The sequence below is a fragment of the Sander vitreus genome, chromosome 6 (genome assembly GCF_031162955.1).
Source record: "Sander vitreus isolate 19-12246 chromosome 6, sanVit1, whole genome shotgun sequence".
NCBI classification, from domain to species: Eukaryota; Metazoa; Chordata; class Actinopteri; order Perciformes; family Percidae; genus Sander; species Sander vitreus.
This window is the reverse complement of record NC_135860.1, coordinates 1,084,045-1,104,044: the sequence shown is the minus strand read 5'-3', so window position 1 is coordinate 1,104,044 and position 20,000 is coordinate 1,084,045. Positions and strand designations below refer to the sequence as shown.

Below are 20,000 nucleotides of genomic sequence, written 5' to 3'. Positions count from 1 at the left end.
GTCTTAGTTTACAGCTCTGATTTCCTATAATTCCCCAAAAAGGGAACGGATACGTGACTGGAACTTGTGTGTGATTTAGTAGCACGTAAAGGGCCAACACACTTCCAGTTTATTCATTCCAATTAATTACTCGTGTTAAAACGTTACATTTCTGCAGGCAAACAATGGCTCAATTTAAACCCAAGTAAAGTTTACTTGGGTTTAAATGGAGCCATTCTTTCAAGGAAATTATTCTGGAAATCCCTTAAACGTTATCTCTATTTTCCCTGTAATTTGTACCGAATACAAAGGTCTTTCTAAGAGAACTTCCTGGAAACGTTCTTAGGAGATTAAAGAGCCATAAAGCCATAACACTCCCAATTGATCACAAGCATGCGCTGAACTGTGTGTATTACAACCACGCATGCTAACACTTAGCAGCAAGATTCATTTCTTTGAGCCAACAAATCTTAAGTAAAGTAATGGTAACACTTTACTTGAAGGTATCTACATAAGAGTGTCATGACACATGAACCCTAAAGGCCCTTTTATGCTTCTGCATCGGATCAACAGCGTACCCCCGCAGACCCCTCTGCGTCTACGCCGTAGCCTGACGTCACCTCTCAAAAAATGAAACTACACGTCGCAGCGACGCACGTCGCTTGCCCGTGGCTTGGTAGCGTTGCATTCCCCCCCCCCCCCGAATCATGACCTGGTTCTCCTTCTCCATAAACATGAAATCAAGGAGAGGGTTAACTCCTCCTGCTCCAGATTTCCCACCGTGGTCAGAAAGAACAGGGAACAGGACTCTGAAGATAATCACCATCACTCTCTCACTTCTCCCTCGCTCTATCACCTACTCCCCACACACACACACACACACACACACACACACACACACGCCGGCTCGACGCACACACCAGCGCACAAGTATAAACATCAAGCCACTTACGTAGGCTACGGAGAAAGCTCTGCGTGGAGCCTCCACACAACCATAAAACAGCCTTAACCATAACCATAACCATAACCCTGACCCTAACCATAACTTGTCATGACAAAACCGAATGACACTTACTAAAAGAAGCGTTATGTCATAAACGTTTATGACTTGTTTATAATGTTTATGACACGTTCATGTCAGTGTCATGTCACTCTTATGTAGATACCTTCAAGGGAAGTGTAACCAAAGTCATGTATCTCTCTGTTCCTGGGGTCATTTCTGTGTCTGTGACACACGGTAAGATTTAATCTCTTCTCTTCTCCACGTCACTAAAATAAGTGAAACGAGAGCATTTTGTCCTTCTTAACTTGGGAACCTGAGACGTTCTACCTTTTCTTCACCTTTTGGAACAAAGCTATTGGATTTTGAGTTTAGCACTCCACCAAGAATCTCCGTTGTCCTTTTTCAACTGGAGATGTGATCTCTTCCTGCTTTATGGTGCTTTGTTTAAAGAAGTGCAGACTTGACCTTTGACACCTGTTATGTCCCTATTCATGTCTAGAACAATGAAATAACCCGCGGGACTAGGACAGGGCGGCAACAACTCAAGATAACCCAGTTTTCTTTTTGTTCACTTTAACAAAAAGACGTCTTTCGCTGGTCCACTGGCTCTCCAGCGCTATCTCTGCTCCCATTGGTCGGTCCGAGGAGACGAGGCTCGCAGAATCAGTCAACTCTTTTACAAACACACACACACACCGTCACATACACACAGTTGCACACACAGTTGCACACACAGTTACACACACAGTCACACACACACACACACACACACACACAGTCACACACACACACGCACACACGCACACACAGTCACACACACACACACACACACACACACACACACACACACACACACACACACACACACACACACACACACACACACACACACACACACACACACACACACACACACACACACACACACACACACAGTCACACACACACACACACACACACAGTCACGCACACACACACACACACACACACACAGTCACACACACACACACACACACACACACAGTCACACACACACACACACAGTCACACACACACACAGTCACACACAGTCACAGTCAAAAATGGGTTTTGAGAAGTGATGCTCTTTTTCGCTGTTTCTTCTGATCTGTTTATCCTTTTGATCTTTATTTTGTTTTATTGCTTCTATTTATATTATATTATTATAATATTATTATAATAATATATATATATGCTTATTTTATCTTCTCATGATTATGTTTTGTGTCTTTTGTCTTCTTGTTTTTATTCACCCAGTATTGTCTTGGCTAATGTTCGGCCTCACTGTTTAGCTGTCTCTTATTTTATTGACCTTTTTGCCTCGCTTTGTCTATCAAAGCACTTTGTAAACTGTGTTTTTAAAGATGCTATATAAATACTGTTGTTGTTGTTGTTGTTGTTATTATTATTATTATTATTATTAATATTAATGCTGCTCCCTCGTCAGGGTTAAGCTGCAGACCTGGAGAGGATTACACAGAAAAAAACCAAACTGCATAACCCAAACAGAAATGTGGTGAAGCAATAAAGTTCGGCCATGATCACGCTTGGCTTCTTTTTTGACAAGAAAACACTAGTCTTTAGTTCCTATGACAACAGCTACAACATCCAGGGGGCTACACGAGGCAGTAAGAACGATCGGTCTGCGTACAGGAAAGGCAATGAGTCTGTGTCACCTTATTTGACAGAAATCTATATGCATTTGCCTGTTGTTTCTGACAATTTGATAAACAAAACTGTCTATTATGCTTGAGTAAATGAAAGAGTCCGACACAGCCAGACTCTGGACGGTAAAACTGAGATGAGCGCTCCTATTCAGGTTCATGTTCTGCTTGTTCAACTGTTGTTTGGTAAATTGCTATTTTAAACACAGTCTTTAAACAGGATCGGAGAGGAGAGGATTTAAAGTGCTGTTTTTTCTCTCAATTCTTATCATTTTGGTGCTGGGGATTTTCCTTTGGGGCTGGCTAAAAGCTCTTTGGGGAGCGTCAAAAATTCCTCTATGCAGGAAAAACCCTGAACATCTAACCCTAAAACCCTGAACATCTAACCCTAAAACCCTGAACATCTAACATAAAACCCTGAACATCTAACCCTAAAACCCTGAACATCTAACATAAAACCCTGAACATCTAACATAAAACCCTGAACATCTAACCCTAAAACCCTGAACATCTAACCCTAAAACCCTGAACATCTAACATAAAACCCTGAACATCTAACATAAAACCCTGAACATCTAACCCTAAAACCCTGAACATCTAACCCTAAAACCCTGAACATCTAACACTAAAACCCTGAACATCTAACCCTAAAACCCTGAACATCTAACATAAAACCCTGAACATCTAACATAAAACCCTGAACATCTAACATAAAACCCTGAACATCTAACCCTAAAACCCTGAACATCTAACGTAAAACCCTGAACATCTAACATCTAACCCAAAAACCCTGAACGCCTAACCCAAAAACCCTGAACATCTAACCCTAAAACCCTGAACATCTAACCCTAAAACCCTGAACATCTAACGTAAAACCCTGAACATCTAACATCTAACCCAAAAACCCTGAACGCCTAACCCAAAAACCCTGAATATCTAACCCAAAAACCCTGAAAATCTAACCCAAAAACCCTGAACATCTAACCCAAAAACCCTGAACATCTAACATCTAACCCAAAAACCCTGAACGTCTAACATAAAACCCTGAACATCTAACCGTAAAACCCTGAACATCTAACCATGAAACCCTGAACGTCTAAGATCTAACCCAAAAACCCTGAACGTCTAACCCTAAAACCCTGAACGTCTAAGATCTAACCCAAAAACCCTGAACATCTAACATCTAACCATAAAACCCTGAACATCTAACCCTAAAACCCTGAACATCTAACATCTAACCCTAAAACCCTGAACATCGAACCCTAAAACCCTGAACATCTAACATCTAACCCAAAAACCCTGAACATCTAACATAAAACCCTGAACATCTAACCCTAAAACCCTGAACATCTAACCTCTAACCCTAAAACCCTGAACATCTAACCCTAAAAACCTGAACATCTAACCCAAAAACCCTGAACATCTATCATCTATCGGCACCTTCTCTGTATTTTCTTGGAAACGACACATCTCGCTACTCCGCTTGTCATTGGTCAGCTGTCAAAAAAGCGCTTGACGTAGGGCGTTTTTTTCTTAAAAAGTTGAAAAAAATGTCAACCTTAAAAAGACGCTCTGAGCTACAGGAAAAAAATCTCGGAGGTGGTGTTTAAAAAAGGGCTCAGGACTTGTTAGAAAACACGGTTTACTCCACAGGATCATCATGTAAAAACAGATGCTGGAAGCTTTAAAAAAAAAAAAGACGCAAAGTGTGAACATCTTGATTTGTCCGTGTTCACTGACCACTCTGTGTCTGTCCTCCGTCTCCCAGGCGACAGACTTGTCTGTGGATGAGTCCAGTCTGACGGGGGAGACCACCCCCTGCTCAAAGACCACCTACCACCAAGAAGCCTCCACCAACGGAGACATGGCGTCCCGCAGCAACATCGCCTTCATGGGGACACTAGTGCGCTGCGGCAGAGCCAAGGTACCTGCAGGATGATCACTTTACCTTTTTTTTCATCAGTTATATCTAGGGTTGGGTATCTGATCTGGCGAGCTCCAGTTTTCCACTCGCAGATCAGTCTGGCATCTTGAGACAGAGAAAATTTGGAGCCGTTCGCCAAACGACCAACCAATCAGCGTTGGTTTTCAGGCGGGTTTAGGTGTGACGCAACGAGAAGCGACTGTTCAGTCTAAACAACGTGGCGGCTTCCACGGATGAGATGAGCGTAGCTGTCACGCAAGTTTTATCCGAATTAGAAAGTATTCCTTCATTGAAAGAAGAGCAAAAAAACGGCACTGGAGGCTTTTCTCGGAGGAAAAGATGACTTTGCTCTTCTCCCGACTGGTTTCGGCAAGAGTTAGATATATCGTTGATCTGATTGGTTGATTAGGCCTGTCTGTCACCAACATAGATGGTGATAGACGGATGGTTTATCCAATCAGCTAACCAGTATCTGACCCATCTGTCTATCACCAACATAGGTGGTGATAGACAGATGGTTTATCCAATCAGCTAACCAGTATCTGACAGCACATTTAGTCCAACATGAGACCTGGAGATATAAAATATATAAAATGAGGCTGCAGCTATAGCAATTATTTTCATTGTTGATTAGTTTCTGGATGAATAGGTGAGTAGTTTGGTCAGAAAATGGTGAACAATGTGGATCCGTGTTTCCCAAAAAAGCCCAAGATGACGTCCTCAAATGTCTAGTTTTGTCCACAACTCAAAGATCTTCAGTTTCCTGTCACAGAGGAGAGAAGAAACTAGAAGATAGTCACATTTAACAAGCTGACATCACACAAGTTTTTCATAAAAATGACTCAAACCGATGAGTCGATTATCAACATAGTTGGAGGTTAATTTAATATTTGCCTCCTAATTAATCTTTGCAGCTCTAATATGAAGATAACGAGTATCAGGCCAAATTGGGATCCAACATGCTAGTCTATATAAACAAAGTTCCACTTCCGGGATTGCTCCGGTTCCGCCGTCCGTCCCCTTCCTCTTTCTCTGTGTTGGCGTTCTAACCTCCGGTGGATTCGTGAGGACTATGGTTAACTGCTCCTCAGATCTCTGCAGGGTACCAAACAAGTTCCTTCCTGAGACTATTTAGCAGAGGCACCGTGGCTCCATCCGGAGCTTAGCCCCGCCCAAGACGATTGTGATTGGTTTAAAGAAATGCCAATAAACCAGAGCATGTTTTTCTCCCATTCCAGGAATGCTGTGTGGACTAGCCAGACCCTCCTCCGTAGCGCTGTGGAGGAAGGTCTGGCAATGCGAGACTACCAACAAGCTGACCTCAAGCCTTTATCGATTATCAAAATAGTTGGCGATTCATCCCTCCTGTTGTCAAAAACGTCATCTCGTGGCTCTGATATAAAGAGAAAAGGAGGTGATGTGCACGTACACATGTGATCTGTGTGTTTGTTGTTCCTCAGGGCATCGTCATCGGGACCGGAGAGAACTCCGAGTTTGGGGAGGTGTTCAAGATGATGCAGGCGGAAGAGGTACGTGACGTTATCCTGATTATTATCTGACTGTTTAATGTTATTGTCCACCCACAGTTCAGCTGTTGCAGCAACGTACAGTATGGGTTGTTATTGTCTTTCCAGTTGAGTTGCAGAAGACAATCCTTTGCTGCTGAGCTTCACAAAATCCCAACACTCACTCACTGTGTTTACGTGCACTTAAGAACTGGATCAGGCTGCAGCCTGTTTTCTGCCGTAATCTGGTTCCTTAAACCTCATGTAAACCAAAAATAACCCATTTGACGCAATCAGGGAAACCAGGGAGAGAAACCTGATTTTCTCACGCAGATTACTTGTCCGTGTTTAACCAGGTTCCTAATCAGCTTTTTACAAACGTGCATGAAAAAGACTAGCAAGGCAAAGCAGCTTCAGATTCAAAGATATTTACATAAACTATTAAAAACAGCTAAAATAGAATAAGAAAGGTATGAAATACAAGAATAAAAGTTACAGTGCAGTTCAAGAAATAAACAATTACTTAAAAAAAAAAAAAAAAGCCTGCATTAAACAGGCAAGCCTTGATTTATAAGAAGTGAGAGTTGCAGCGGACCTGCAGTTTTCTGGAAGTTTGTTTCAGATATGTGTTGCATAAAAACTGAACGCTGCTTCTCCGTGTTTAGTTGTGACTCTGGGGACCCGAAAGCAGACCTGTCCCAGACCACCTGAGAGGTCTGGATGTGGAAAGACAGAGAAAGCAGAGATAATTACATCCTTGTACTCCAAATAATTCAATTCAGAGTCTGACACATTACACAAAGTAGATCCTAGAAGTTAGACTAAGTCCGCCACTCAACGTTGGAATGCTTCAGACCATGCATGTATAACAAAAACCTGGATACAGCTTTGGAGGCAGAGCCCCGTTTATTATTATGAAGCCAAATTTGAAAATCTAGGCGTAGGGTCGGTCTCTCCACGTACCTACGTACGTAGCAACGGCGTAGATTTAACACAGAAGTATAAATCAAGCTTTAGTCTACGGGGGAAAGTCTTTTTGGGTCAGAGTTGTAAATCCTTTGGCTGCTATGTTCAATTTTCTTCAAAGCCCGGAGCACTTCCTGCAGGGCCCGGTTCAGAGGTTCAGACACAGTTGTGCTGTAAGGAAACCCTGTGCTTCCACTGCAGAGTCTTTCCCTCAGGGACGCACACATTCAAGCTAAACAAAAGTCAGGACGCAGCATATTGAATCACTATTACAGTAAAAACAAGTGAGCCATTGTTCCAGATTAAGGTAGTGATAGCGGGAAGACATCTGACCAGCTGCATGTTTATGTAGTTTAACAGTTAACGGGTTACTACAGTGCACACATTTCTATTTTATATCCATGATTATTGACTAGTTTAAATTTCATTTCTCTTACTATGTGTATTTTTGACACCAGAAGGCAAATTCCTTGGATGTGGATGAAAACCTTTTTATATTTATTTGTTTGCTTTGTTTAAATGTATTCTGTTCTGTTTTGTTTTGTTTGTTTTCTCATGCAGTTGTTATCTATTTTTATATGCATGTACATCTGTGAACTACGGTGGCCCTGAAGTGCAAATCACAACAGCAAATAGAAAAACACAACGGCAAATATTTCCTATTTGCTGTCGTGTTTTCCTATTTGCTGTCGTGTTTTCATATTTGCCGTTGTGTTTTATGATTTGCTGTTGTGATTTGCACTTCAGGGCCACCGTAGTGAACATACTTTATTAGCGATCCATGACCGGGGTGAAGTTAGTTTAATGTTTGACATTCATTGGTTTTCACGGATGTTACCTTCAATAGCTCCGTGTCAATACTTTGATTCCCCCAGTTTCAGGGTATGTTGGAGAGCTAATTTAGACAGACGTTTCACAGTTTTAGTTAACTCAAAATCACCAAAAATGACGACGCAGTTTAGGGCGCAAAGAACTGAATGTCTGTCCAACACGCCCGTCACTGTAGAGGTAGTTAGGGACCGTCGTAAAATTGCAACACCACTCATTTTAATCTTTAATACCTTTTTTGTTTTACAACGTAGAAATCTCAAACCACTCCCATTATAGAAAGTTGCAGCCCTTGAACATTTCACACTTGTAAGTTAGTAGAAAGAAACTTTTAAAATAGAAAAAATACAGCAAATAATGGTTTGTGCACATTTCAAGATGGTACTTTTCTCATTTCTGAATATATTGACATCAAATCACCTCTTATATGTTCCTCTCACAGCTTTTAACAGCTATTTGTTTGTGGAAAAAAACCTTTGGAAATCAATATCCCTGATCTGTTCTCTAAAGAAATGCTCGTTAAAAAGGTTATTATTTCAACACGTTTCTCATTTATGAATTGATTGACATCAAACCACCTGTAATAAGTCTCAGACATCCTCTCACAACTTTGACAGCTGTTAGTTTGCGAGTTAGAAAAACCTTCATCATCTTCAGTGACCTATTAGAAGTTATCACTTCAATAGGTTTTTCATTCATGAATTTACTGATATTGATAAGGTATTTTCAAAGTATTTTTGGCACAAACTAACAACTGTGAAAGTTGTGAGAGGATGTCAATGATGTCAATATATTCATAAATGAGAAACGTGTTGAAACCACCATCTTTATTGGTAAGTATACATCTGTGTTTTTTGTTTAACGGCTCTTCCTTTCTATAATGGGAGTATTTTGAGATGTCTATGTTGAACAGCAAAGAAGGTATTAAAGATTGAAATATATATATATATATATATAACGACGGTCCCTAACTACCTCTACAGTGACGGGCGTGTTGGACAGACATTCATTTCTTTGCGCTCTTAACTGCATCGACATTTTTGGTGATTTTGAGTTAAAAACAAACGTCTGTCTAAATTAGCTCTCCAACATACCCTGAAACCAAGTGAAATCGAGGCTTTGACAAGGACCTATCGAAGGTAACGTCCGTGAAAACCAACGAATGTCAAACATTAAACTAACTTCACCCCAGTCGATCGTCACCTAATATAATTTATGTATATATATCAAGAAAAAAGTGATCACAAAAACGTTGAAAAAGTCAACAAAAATGTTGTAAAAAGTGCCCTCAACATCCAAAAAAGCGACCAAAAAGTGACTAAAACAGAAAAAAAAGTGATTAAAGTATTTCAAGTAAACTTATCTTTGTTGTTTGTGTATTTCAGGCTCCTAAAACGCCGCTACAGAAGAGCATGGACCTGCTGGGAAAGCAGCTCTCGCTCTATTCCTTCGGCATCATAGGTTTGTTGCTTTTCAGTCATCCGACCTGTGTTAGCCTTCATCTTGAGCGTCTCCCTGTTATGCTGATTCATGTTTTCTCTGCTGTCATTCAGCTGTCATCATGCTGGTGGGCTGGCTGCAGGGGAAGAGGATCCTGGACATGTTCACCATCGGTGTCAGGTAGCTGAATCTCACTCTGACTGACTGATGTTTGATGAATTAAGCCTCTCTGTAGAGACTATATGCTTGTCGGTAAATGATTGAACCCCTGGCAGCAGCCGTCAGTCTGCAGTTAACTTCTGTTATCCGATTATAACTGACTTTTGTCATGGCAGACATTTTGGGTATGTCCCAGGTGAGAGAGGAAATGAGGACATGCTGCAACTGCTTTTAGCTGCACGCCTTCCAGTGAGGCTGCTCTCTGTATCCTCGCTCATAGCTCCTCAGAGATCCATCCTCCATGCTCCCTCCTCGCTCATAGCTCCTCAGAGATCCATCCTCCATGCTCCCTCCTCGCTCATAGCTCCTCAGAGATCCATCCTCCATGCTCCCTCCTCGCTCATAGCTCCTCAGAGATTCATCCTCCATGCTCCCTCCTCGCTCATAGCTCCTCAGAGATCCATCCTCCATGCTCCCTCCTCGCTCATAGCTCCTCAGAGATCCATCCTCCATGCTCCCTCCTCGCTCATAGCTCCTCAGAGATTCATCCTCCATGCTCAGTCATAGCTCCTCAGAGATCCATCCTCCATGCTCCCTCCTCGCTCATAGCTCCTCAGAGATCCATCCTCCATCTTCAGTCATAGCTCCTCAGAGATCCATTCTCCATCCTCGGGGCAGGAAGGAGAGCTTTGAGACGGCCTTCACGAAGGAGGGCCAAAGCGGCTTCCGGTTTGAGCGAGGAGATCTCAAATAAGAGGCTTGGGAAGCAGCCTGTGACTTCTCAAATGCACTTATGATAAAGTCTGCATTTCCTTTTAGGCGTGGCAGATGTAGGGATCCGTTTTATGTACGCAGCCTCGCTGGAAAGACTTACGGAGACACAAACATGAAACAAAGTCATTAATGATGGCAGTGAAACCTCCTGACATCCGACATATATGTCGGCTTTAAATAGACCATTTTGCCATGTTTGGGTGGGTCACACCAGACATAGCTAATCAGTGTCTCATACCGAACCAAACGTCCTGTACCGAAACAGTATCGAGACGAATATTGTGTACCTGAAGTGACGTGTTAAATGTGGTATTAAATATTAATGACTGATAAGCCCTGCTCTCCTTCAGTCTGGCGGTCGCTGCCATCCCAGAGGGTTTACCCATCGTGGTGACGGTGACGCTGGCGCTCGGCGTGATGCGCATGGTGAAGAAAAGAGCCATCATCAAGAAGCTTCCCATCGTAGAAACTCTGGGTATGTTTCCTCCAACGCTCTGCATCCAGTCACATCTACGACACAATCGTTTTCACCCTATCTGTCACCAAATACAATTTTGAGCTTCAAACACTTAATTTCCTGCATTCCGGTGAATTGTTATGCAAGAATTTGAGCCTTTTCTGCATCAATTTACAGTGCAAATGTCTATTATATACATGTACTAATTATTATTCTCCTGTATTGTTCATAACTTGCTCCATATTCAAAACATCACCAGTCTTTCGAGATGTTTTTTTTAGGAATCATGTACATCTCAACAACAAATGGAATGAGACCTTGTTAAAGCCAGAAGCTGCAAGGTTTATGTAGCACAAGTAGACGCAGTTCTTGTTTTCCTTACAGTTATTTTTACCTCTTTTGGGGCATGGTTCAAGACACACTTTTGACTGAATGAACTGGCTGACTTGACTTTTCGAAAAAGAATGTTTGAAAAAACTTTTTTTTATTTTTTTTAAACCTCGTAAAAACGTTAAAAAATCAATTAAAAAAAAGTCTTAAAACACCACAAAAAAGGGGTAAAGCATCGGAAAAATGTCGGGGAAAAAACCTGTCATGTCGAAAGGAAAAAAAGTTAAAAAAATGTCAAAACCGTAAAAAAAAATCAACATTTTCAAGTGTCAAACAGCAACTGAATTCTAGATAAGGTCATTTATGATGCGATGACGCCCGAACGGGGGAGTGGGTCGTTATATTTACTTGCATCTCACTTGCCCTGGGTCATCGGGCAACCTCTATTGGGAACCCTGTGGGGGAGTGGCTTGTTTCATGTTTTTTAAGGGTGGACAAATCTTCCTCTTCTAAATATTGTGGGGGACATATCCCCTGCATCTCCCTCCCCCCCCTGCAAGCAGCTTAATACATTTAATGTTATGTAATGATCAAAGTATCCAAGCAGCAAATATCCTCCAGTCAGTCAGTATCAGCTTCTTCAGACGGACATGTTTTTGTGAACACTAACATTGTTTTCTCCGTCAGGCTGCTGTAACGTCATCTGCTCCGACAAGACGGGGACTCTGACCAAGAACGAGATGACCGCCACTCAGCTGTTCACGTCGGACGGACTCCACGCTGAGGTCGGACTCTCTCTCCCTCTCTCTCTTTCCCTCTCTCTCTCTCTCTCTCTCTCTCTCTCTCTCTCTCTCTCTCTCTCTCTCTCTCTCTCTCTCTCTCTCTCTCTCTCTCTCTCTCTCTCTCTCTCTCGCTCTCGCTCTCGCTCTCGCTCTCTCTGTCTGTCTCTCTCTCTCTGTCTCTCTCTCTCTCTGTGTCTGTCTCTCTCTCTCGCCCTACTTTCCTGTCTACAACTGTCCTATTGTTTGTGTTGTGTTGCAGGTGACAGGCGTGGGCTACAACGGAGCGGGAGAAGTTTTACTGGACGGGGAAGTCATCCACGGCTTCTCCTGCCCGTCAATCAGCAAGATCGTGGAGGTGAGTCGACACGTCGGGGCTGCTGCACGTCCACCAAACATCTCTACACAAGTCTGTCTTTTAAAAATGGGGTTAAATGTGCAGAACATGACATTTCAAAACATTTCTATTGTCAGAATCCCACCACATGAGAGTATTTAGTGTTTTATCAAACTGTACAAATAAACACTTTATTTGTTAACAGATGGGCATTTGTGAAGCAGAGAAGAGTTATTAATTGACATGTCTGTCTGTCTGTGATGTTAGGTTGGCTGTGTGTGTAACGACTCCATCATCAGGAACCACACTCTGCTGGGACGACCGACGGAGGGAGCGCTCATCGCCCTTGCCATGAAGGTACACACACACACACACACACACACACACACACACACACAGGTTTGTGGCACTATCTTTGTGGGGACCCGTCATTAACATAATGCATTCCCTAGCCCCTTACCCTAACCTTAACCATCCCAACTAAATGCCTAACCTTAACCCTTACCCTCACCCTAACCAGAACCTCATTCTAACCCTAATCCTAAAACCAAGTCTTAACCCTCAAACAGACCTTTAAAGTTGTGGGTCCAGCATTTTGGCCCCACAAAGCTGTCGGGATCCCACAAGTATACTGGACTCCCGGTTTTTGGACCCCACAAATATAGTTAAACAAGCGCATACACACACACACACACACACACACACACACACACACACACTCTCTCTCTCACACACACAACGTTGCTGGTTCGGAAAGCTGAAAAAATAATAAGTCAACCTGTCCGTGCACTTTCAAGTGAATTTTGAAACTTTTTGTTTGAAAAACATTTTTTTCTTTTAAATGCTGAAAAAAGTGACAAAATAAATTGGAAAAAGTTACAAAAAAAATACATCAAAAACATCGCCATGGTGACAAAAACTTGTTCAAAAAAAATTGAAAAAAAAAAAGACATCTGAAAAAGCGACAAAAATTGACTGACATAATTAAAAAAAGTGACAATTATTTTATTTTTTTTAAGTAAAAAAATAATAAATAAATACATCAAAAACATCGCCATGGTGACAAAAACTTGTTAAAAAAAATTGGAAAAAAGTGACAAAAATTGACAAAATTATTACATTAAAAATTGAAGAAAAAAATGTAATAAAAGCCACAAAAACGTCGAGAAAAGTGTAGAAAAAGAACAGCAAAATGTTGAAATTTCGACCCATAAAAACGCAAAGCTGCAGGTCAACTAGAAGACGACGCAAGGGTTAAACACAGTGTTGATTTGTGCACTTGTTGATGCTGTGATTGTTTTTGTTGTCGTAGTTATGTATTTATTTTATTCACATGGATGGGAAAGATTGTAGAAATGAATTGTGGACTGAATCTCTTCTGAGCGTGACTTTTTCATGTTTAAGGATGCTCAAGCTGCAACATTATCGCATTTTGCATTTGGTTCAGTTAGCTTTCACACAGTGTCACACACTGGAAAACAGTCGCTGGTCTTTCGGACAGAATACGAGAAGCTCCTTCGCTGTGTGATCCAGCTGTGTTTTTTTTCATCCAGCTGTGCTTCTGTCTTCCAGATGGGGCTGGAGAGCCTGCAGCAGGAGTACGTCCGTCTGGACGAGCATCCCTTCAGCTCGGAGCAGAAGTGGATGGCTGTCCGCTGTGTTCACCGCACCCTGCAGGTCCGCATGTTCTCCACCAACCCCTTTTCACCAACGTTTACCTCGTTTTTACAGGAATGTTTCCCTTTGAGATTCAGAATCTCTTTTACGGGCTCTTTACTGCTCAAAGAGTTTCACATAAAAGAACAAACAAAACGGAAAATTACATCAAACAATGAATGATCAGTGTTCGGTAACAGCCAGTCCTTGGCTGTGTCTCAAACCGCCTACTTGCACACTTCAAACACTTAGTTTTAAGTATATAGTGTAGATATATACGCAAAAAGTCACACTGAAAGTAGCCGGATGACCCCCTAAAAACGGTCAAAAAGTTCAGTGTGGAACGATGGACCCTACTCGCACTAAACGGGCGCCATCTTGACTACAAAGCGGAAAGGGGGAGGGACCAGGGACGTTGACCGACAGCTGATTGGACGAACGCGTCACGTGGGTCTGGCTTCTCCCGAATTTCAAAACCGACCATAATGGCGGCTCGTTCGGAATACGATCTCGTATTTTACAAAAGAGAGGCGTTCGTCACGCTGATCCCTGCTCGTCATTTCCGGTAAGTGTTTTAACATAAGTGTTCCTTTTGGGACAACACTAACCATCCAAAGTGGGCACTACGGCAGTAAGTGGTCAGTGCACGTTAGCGGTGGACTGACGGAAGTATGAGGAATGAGACGCAGCCCTTAATTCTGTTTTTAAAATCTACAGATCTACATTCAATATGGTGTTTAAAAGACAGATTGTCTTCTACTGTAGGAAGAAGCCCGAGTATTTATAAGCTGAGACTTGTTCTTGTTTTGTGTTCTGCTTTGCTTGTGTTGATGAGAGCCTCGTTATCCATGTCCCCTCCCTCCCTCCTTCCCTCCCTCCCTTTAGGATAAGCCGGGAGTTTACTTCATGAAGGGAGCGTATGAGCAGGTGATCCGCCTCTGCAGCTCCTATAACAGCCGAGGATCCACACTGTCACTGAACCACCAGCAGAGGGAGCTGTACCAGCAGCAGATCAGCTACATGGGCTCAGCTGGTCTCAGAGGTAGAGAAATGGAAATCTGTTTGTACAGACACAGACAGAGCTGCATCAATCAATAGAAAAATAATCAAGACACCAGTATTCAATCAATATAGATAGATATAGATCAGCTCTATAGATAGAGATATCTTAAGATAGAGCTGCAATGATACGATGGATGGACGGACAGACAGACAGACAGGATGAAACAATGAGACATTATAAGACATCACCTTGGACTTTTAGAAACTGTAATGGACATTTTTCCCAGTTTCTATCAATTAGTCGTGAAAGTAATTGAGACTTTCCTTTTTCTTTTTTGTTTTATATCAAAATAAATTCAATACATTGGACAAATGGCAACTATTTTGATAATCGGTTGGTCTTTGAACGAACCTTTTATGCAAAAATGGCACAAATGTAGCCTGACGTGGTCCTACTCAGACTCTAGTCAGAATATGAGTCTGATGCTGCTCCATTGGGCTGGGATTATGTCTATGTCCGTCTCTTCCTTTTTAGTCCTGGCGTTTGCGTCGGGTTCCGAGATGGGGAACCTGACCTTCCTGGGTCTGGTGGGCATCATCGACCCCCCAAGGTCCGGGGTCAAAGAAGCCGTGAGCGCGCTCATCAGCTCCGGAGTCGCCATCAAGATGATCACCGGAGACTCCAAGGAAACCGCCGTGTCCATAGGTCAGAGAGGGGGAACAGGCTTCGGGATAAACCATCACACAGTTTACATTTGATCAGACGGAGGGGAGATAAAAATACAAAAATGAGTGTGCATGAGCAGTGATTGACACGCAGTTAGACACCTCTTCTTTGATTCACAAATTCCAGGTTCCGTTTTTTTATTTTATTGGATTAGTTTTTCTCTTATTTTTCCAAAACATGAAAAACTAAAGTCAGACTCTTACTGTAGTTAATGAAGAACAGGTAACCTGGGCACATAAAATGAAAGTCACATAATTATTATTAATCCTCAGAATCCGGTTTGTTGCCAAACATCTTTAGTTATCATTTTGAATGAGGGACCGTTAGCATCTTTATCAACGTTACCACAAATGGAATCTAAGGTTTGTTTTACTCGGCTCTGCTAACCATCCTTCTGTGTGTGTGTGTGTGTGTGTGTGTGTGTGTGTGTGTGTGTGTGTGTGTGTGTGTGTGTGTGTGTGTGTGTGTGTGTGTGTGTCTGTCTCTCTCTTTGTGTGTGTGTGTGTGTCTCTCTCTCTTTATGTGTCTCTGTGTGTGTGTCTCCACAGCCAGCCGGCTGGGTCTGTACTCTAAAGGCTGTCAGTGTTTGTCTGGAGAAGAGGTGGATCAACTTGACCTGCAGCAGCTTTCAAACATCGTCCCCAGAGTGAGAACAGCTTCCTTTAGCACTGTACTCTGAAACAATGCAGCCACTTATCATTCACAACAGTCTGTCAAACTCCCTTTCTCTAAGGGCCAGACTGGAAGATGACAATCCCATCCAGGGCCAGACATTTACTGCTGACTGAGTTTACTGACATGCTTTTATTTCATTGAAAAAGTAATATACTGTATCTTTGACTGTCTTACTGCATGTCCCATTTTTCATCATTTTTGTAGTTTTATTTTTGTAATTGTTTGACACTTTTGAGGGTTTTTTGTTACTTTTACATACACTTTTGTCACTTTGTTGTCAACATAAAGCTTCTACAAAAGTCAGCCAAAAAGTTCGGCCTCCTGCACACTGCCTGCGTGGCGTGAGCGTGTCAGCTGCGTGGCGTGTCCGTTTTTATTTGGGCTCCCATGGTAACAGGTTAGAGCTTGCACACTGCCTGCATGACACGCACGTCTCAGAAAACGCGTGCCTGCTAGAAACAGAACCGACGCCTATTTTTCACGCGACAGGCAAGCGTGTTGGAAGCGTTTCCAGGCTAAATAGAATAAGAAAAGATGTTCATATGCCATTTTGACACAAATACATATTAATAAATGACATGTTGATATTTGAAAGTCTCGAGGTTTTGACATAAATGCAGATATAAATGTAATTAAAAATATATATATATATATTGCACCTGTCAATACAGAACGAGATCTTCTGCAGCCTATTTTACCACCAATAGTGCCGACGTTGTCGTTGCTGTAATCAGATCAGTATATATTTATGTTTAACATGAAGTATACTACTGCTTGAGTGTAGTTTATCGATGGGAAACATCCATGTGTTCAGACAAGGCTAGCAGCAGCAGCAGCACCGCGACACCTTTCTGGTGTGTAAAGACATAGAAAACGCCACGCAACAGCAACGCCACGCTCACGCCACGCAGCCAGTGTGGAGCCGGCGTTAGCCAGCATAGAATTTAGCAAATCAAGAAAAACTGTTTCCCATCTTTTTGGTTTGGCGCACAACTAGACGGGGCCAAAATCTATTGTGAACCTTAACTGATATTCGGGCCGGATCAAAATCTGCGAGGGGCCCGATTTGGCCCGCGGACCTCAAGTTTAACACATTTGATTTAGAAACAAAGGCGCAGTAAATGATAAAATGTGAAGATGTTTACAGTTTTTTCTTTCAGCTCAGATCTCTAACATCCTTTTAATGTGTAGAAAATAAACGTTTCCTAATTAAATATCACAGAACATACATAGTTTTTGTTATTTCTGCATATGTTTTGTATTTGTCGGCATTAAAGTTGTCTTCTGTCCCGACAGATAGCGGTGTTTTATCGAGCCAGTCCCCGACACAAGCTGAAGATCGTCAAGGTGATGAACAAAACACTCAGCTGTTTACTTTCCAAGAACTCTACGTTTGTCCTTTAAGTATAATATCAGTACCAATATACTTAATTAGCTGATACTGCTGCATTGACCAACACAATGCATCGTTTTAATTAACATGTTCAGGCTGAAATCTTTTTAAATATTCACTTAAGACTGAGTTTGATCTGAACAATTGAGTTGAACAAGTTTAAGAATATTTAGAAATACAATTTCAATTTTATTTATAGTATCAAATCATAACGAGTTATCTCGAGACACTTTACAGATAGAGTAGGTCTAGACCACACTGCCTTTTAGTAGGCGGTGTCTGACGGTGGTAGTCGTCGTGGTTCATGTCATAGCAGGGCACTGCAGGGCGTTACAGGGCATTACAGGATGTAGTGTGGCACAGCAGAGCGTAGCAGGGCACCACAGAGCGTAGCAGGGCACCGCAGAGCATAGCAGGGCACTGCAGGGCGTTACAGGACGTAGCAGGGCACCGCAGAGCGTAGCAGGACACTGCAGGGCGTTACAGGACGTAGCAGGGCACAGCAGAGCGTAGCAGCACGTAGCAGGGCACAGCAGAGCGTAGCAGGACGTAGCAGGGCACCGCAGAGCGTAGTAGGGCACCGCAGAGTGTAGCAGGACGTAGCGGGGCACCGCAGAGCGTAGCAGGGCACCGCAGAGTGTAGCAGGACGTAGCGGGGCACCGCATAGCGTAGCAGGGCACCGCAGAGCGTAGCAGGACGTAGCAGGGCACCGCAGAGCGTAGCAGGGCACCGCAGAGCGTAGCAGGACGTAGCAGGGCACCGCAGAGCGTAGCAGGGTGTAGCAGGGAGTACAGCAGGACCATGGCGACAGCTGCAACCATGATCTTGGTGCCATCCTAATCCAAGGAAATATGCTGGGCGAAAAAAAAACATAAGGACTCCGGGGAGTAAACTCCCCAGAGCTGGGTACACAGTTATGAACAATCACAGTAAGGTCAGGGGCCCGGAAAGATTGTCCATAGCAAAATCAACTCACATATATCTTTTAAGCGACATACATTCAAGTTGAGTTCTCTGTTTTCTTGGTCAACATTTGTACTGATACCACTACCTGGAATTCAGTACTAGGAATGCAGCGGTTAACCACTTTCACTATTAACTGAGCTTTAAAAAGTCACGGTTAATGAATCGTAAAGGCTCCACTACACCGGGTGTTAACTGGGTGTAACCTTTTCTCGTTTGACTACTTTCTCTCTAATAAAAAATCTATTTGTAAAAATAAGCCCAAATCTACTTATGTTTTTAGGTAGAGGGAGATCAACTATGGTCCGTTACACCACCACTGTATATTCAACTTCACTAACAATTTATTGATCGGTATAAAAATGTTTTTAAACTTCATAAGGTTTTGTCTTCATATATAACACGAGGTTGGGGCAGGGTCCAGATTGACTTGTCGTTCGGTCCCGAATACGGACCTCAGTCCGGACTTTGAGAAGCCCTGCTCTAAACGCTCTTCACTTGTCAGTCAGTATATGGAAGTTGCATGAAATATTAAAGTGCGGCCTCTCTGCAGTCGCTCCAGAACATCGGCGCCGTGGTGGCCATGACAGGCGACGGGGTGAACGACGCCGTGGCGCTGAAAGCGGCCGACATCGGCGTGGCGATGGGCCAGACGGGCACCGACGTCTGCAAGGAGGCGGCCGACATGATCCTAGTGGACGACGACTTCCAGACCATCATGTAAGTCTACAGACGTGGGCAGCAGGGATGTCCCGATCCCGATCACAGTGTCGGATCGGAGACGATTTTGGCTTCTTTTTTTTTTAACTGATACGAATACGAAAAACTTTTATTGTCCACAGATGTGAAAATGTGTCTTCAGTTTCACCAAGAATACAACAGAGACAGGACATTACAAACAGTACATAGCCAAGATGGACAAAACAGACAATACATAATAATACATAAAAAGTGACTTTACAAAGGTTACATTTACATAAGTAAATAAATAGATATAGCCTACTAAAAATGCTTGCTGGGCATAAAACCTGTAACCCGGAAGTCTGCCTCGCCCTACATTCCATCCTTAAGTACTGTTCCCAATAACAGTGTTATTTAGCACCTTCACTTCACTTTGATCTGTTATTACCACACCTGCTGTTAATATGTCACCTGTAGCACGCTGCAGCTATTCAGAGACCGATTTTTCAAAAAAGGGGAAATTATAAGGATTGGAAATGATGTAGAACATTGTGAGGTCTGAGTATATTTTCCAACTGATAATGACTCACAAATGCAGAAATGTGAAACAAATTGTATGTAAAATCTTAAAGCCCAAATGCATTGCACTGCTGAAAAATTCTGGAAAATTGTCAGAGATGCAAGCTAAACTGCATTACCTAAATGAGTGAAGAGCTAAAATACATTGTTAGAAAAGCTG

At 42.6% G+C, this 20,000-nt stretch overlaps 1 protein-coding gene across 2 annotated transcripts in view; it reads left to right on the top strand.

Moving 5' to 3' along the window:
- The window catches only part of atp2c1 (ATPase secretory pathway Ca2+ transporting 1), a 67,237-nt gene that overhangs the window by 35,213 nt on the left and 12,024 nt on the right, over window positions 1-20,000 (top strand). For both annotated transcript variants that reach the window (XM_078252004.1, XM_078252005.1), the window contains exons 8-21: window positions 4,433-4,588; window positions 6,049-6,117; window positions 9,273-9,348; window positions 9,441-9,507; window positions 10,611-10,735; window positions 11,735-11,832; window positions 12,089-12,184; window positions 12,431-12,520; window positions 13,736-13,840; window positions 14,705-14,861; window positions 15,357-15,527; window positions 16,097-16,194; window positions 17,520-17,570; window positions 19,134-19,300. In XM_078252004.1, coding sequence (XP_078108130.1) covers window positions 4,433-4,588; window positions 6,049-6,117; window positions 9,273-9,348; window positions 9,441-9,507; window positions 10,611-10,735; window positions 11,735-11,832; window positions 12,089-12,184; window positions 12,431-12,520; window positions 13,736-13,840; window positions 14,705-14,861; window positions 15,357-15,527; window positions 16,097-16,194; window positions 17,520-17,570; window positions 19,134-19,300 — 1,526 coding nt within the window. The remainder of the gene's footprint in view (window positions 1-4,432; window positions 4,589-6,048; window positions 6,118-9,272; window positions 9,349-9,440; window positions 9,508-10,610; window positions 10,736-11,734; window positions 11,833-12,088; window positions 12,185-12,430; window positions 12,521-13,735; window positions 13,841-14,704; window positions 14,862-15,356; window positions 15,528-16,096; window positions 16,195-17,519; window positions 17,571-19,133; window positions 19,301-20,000) is intronic.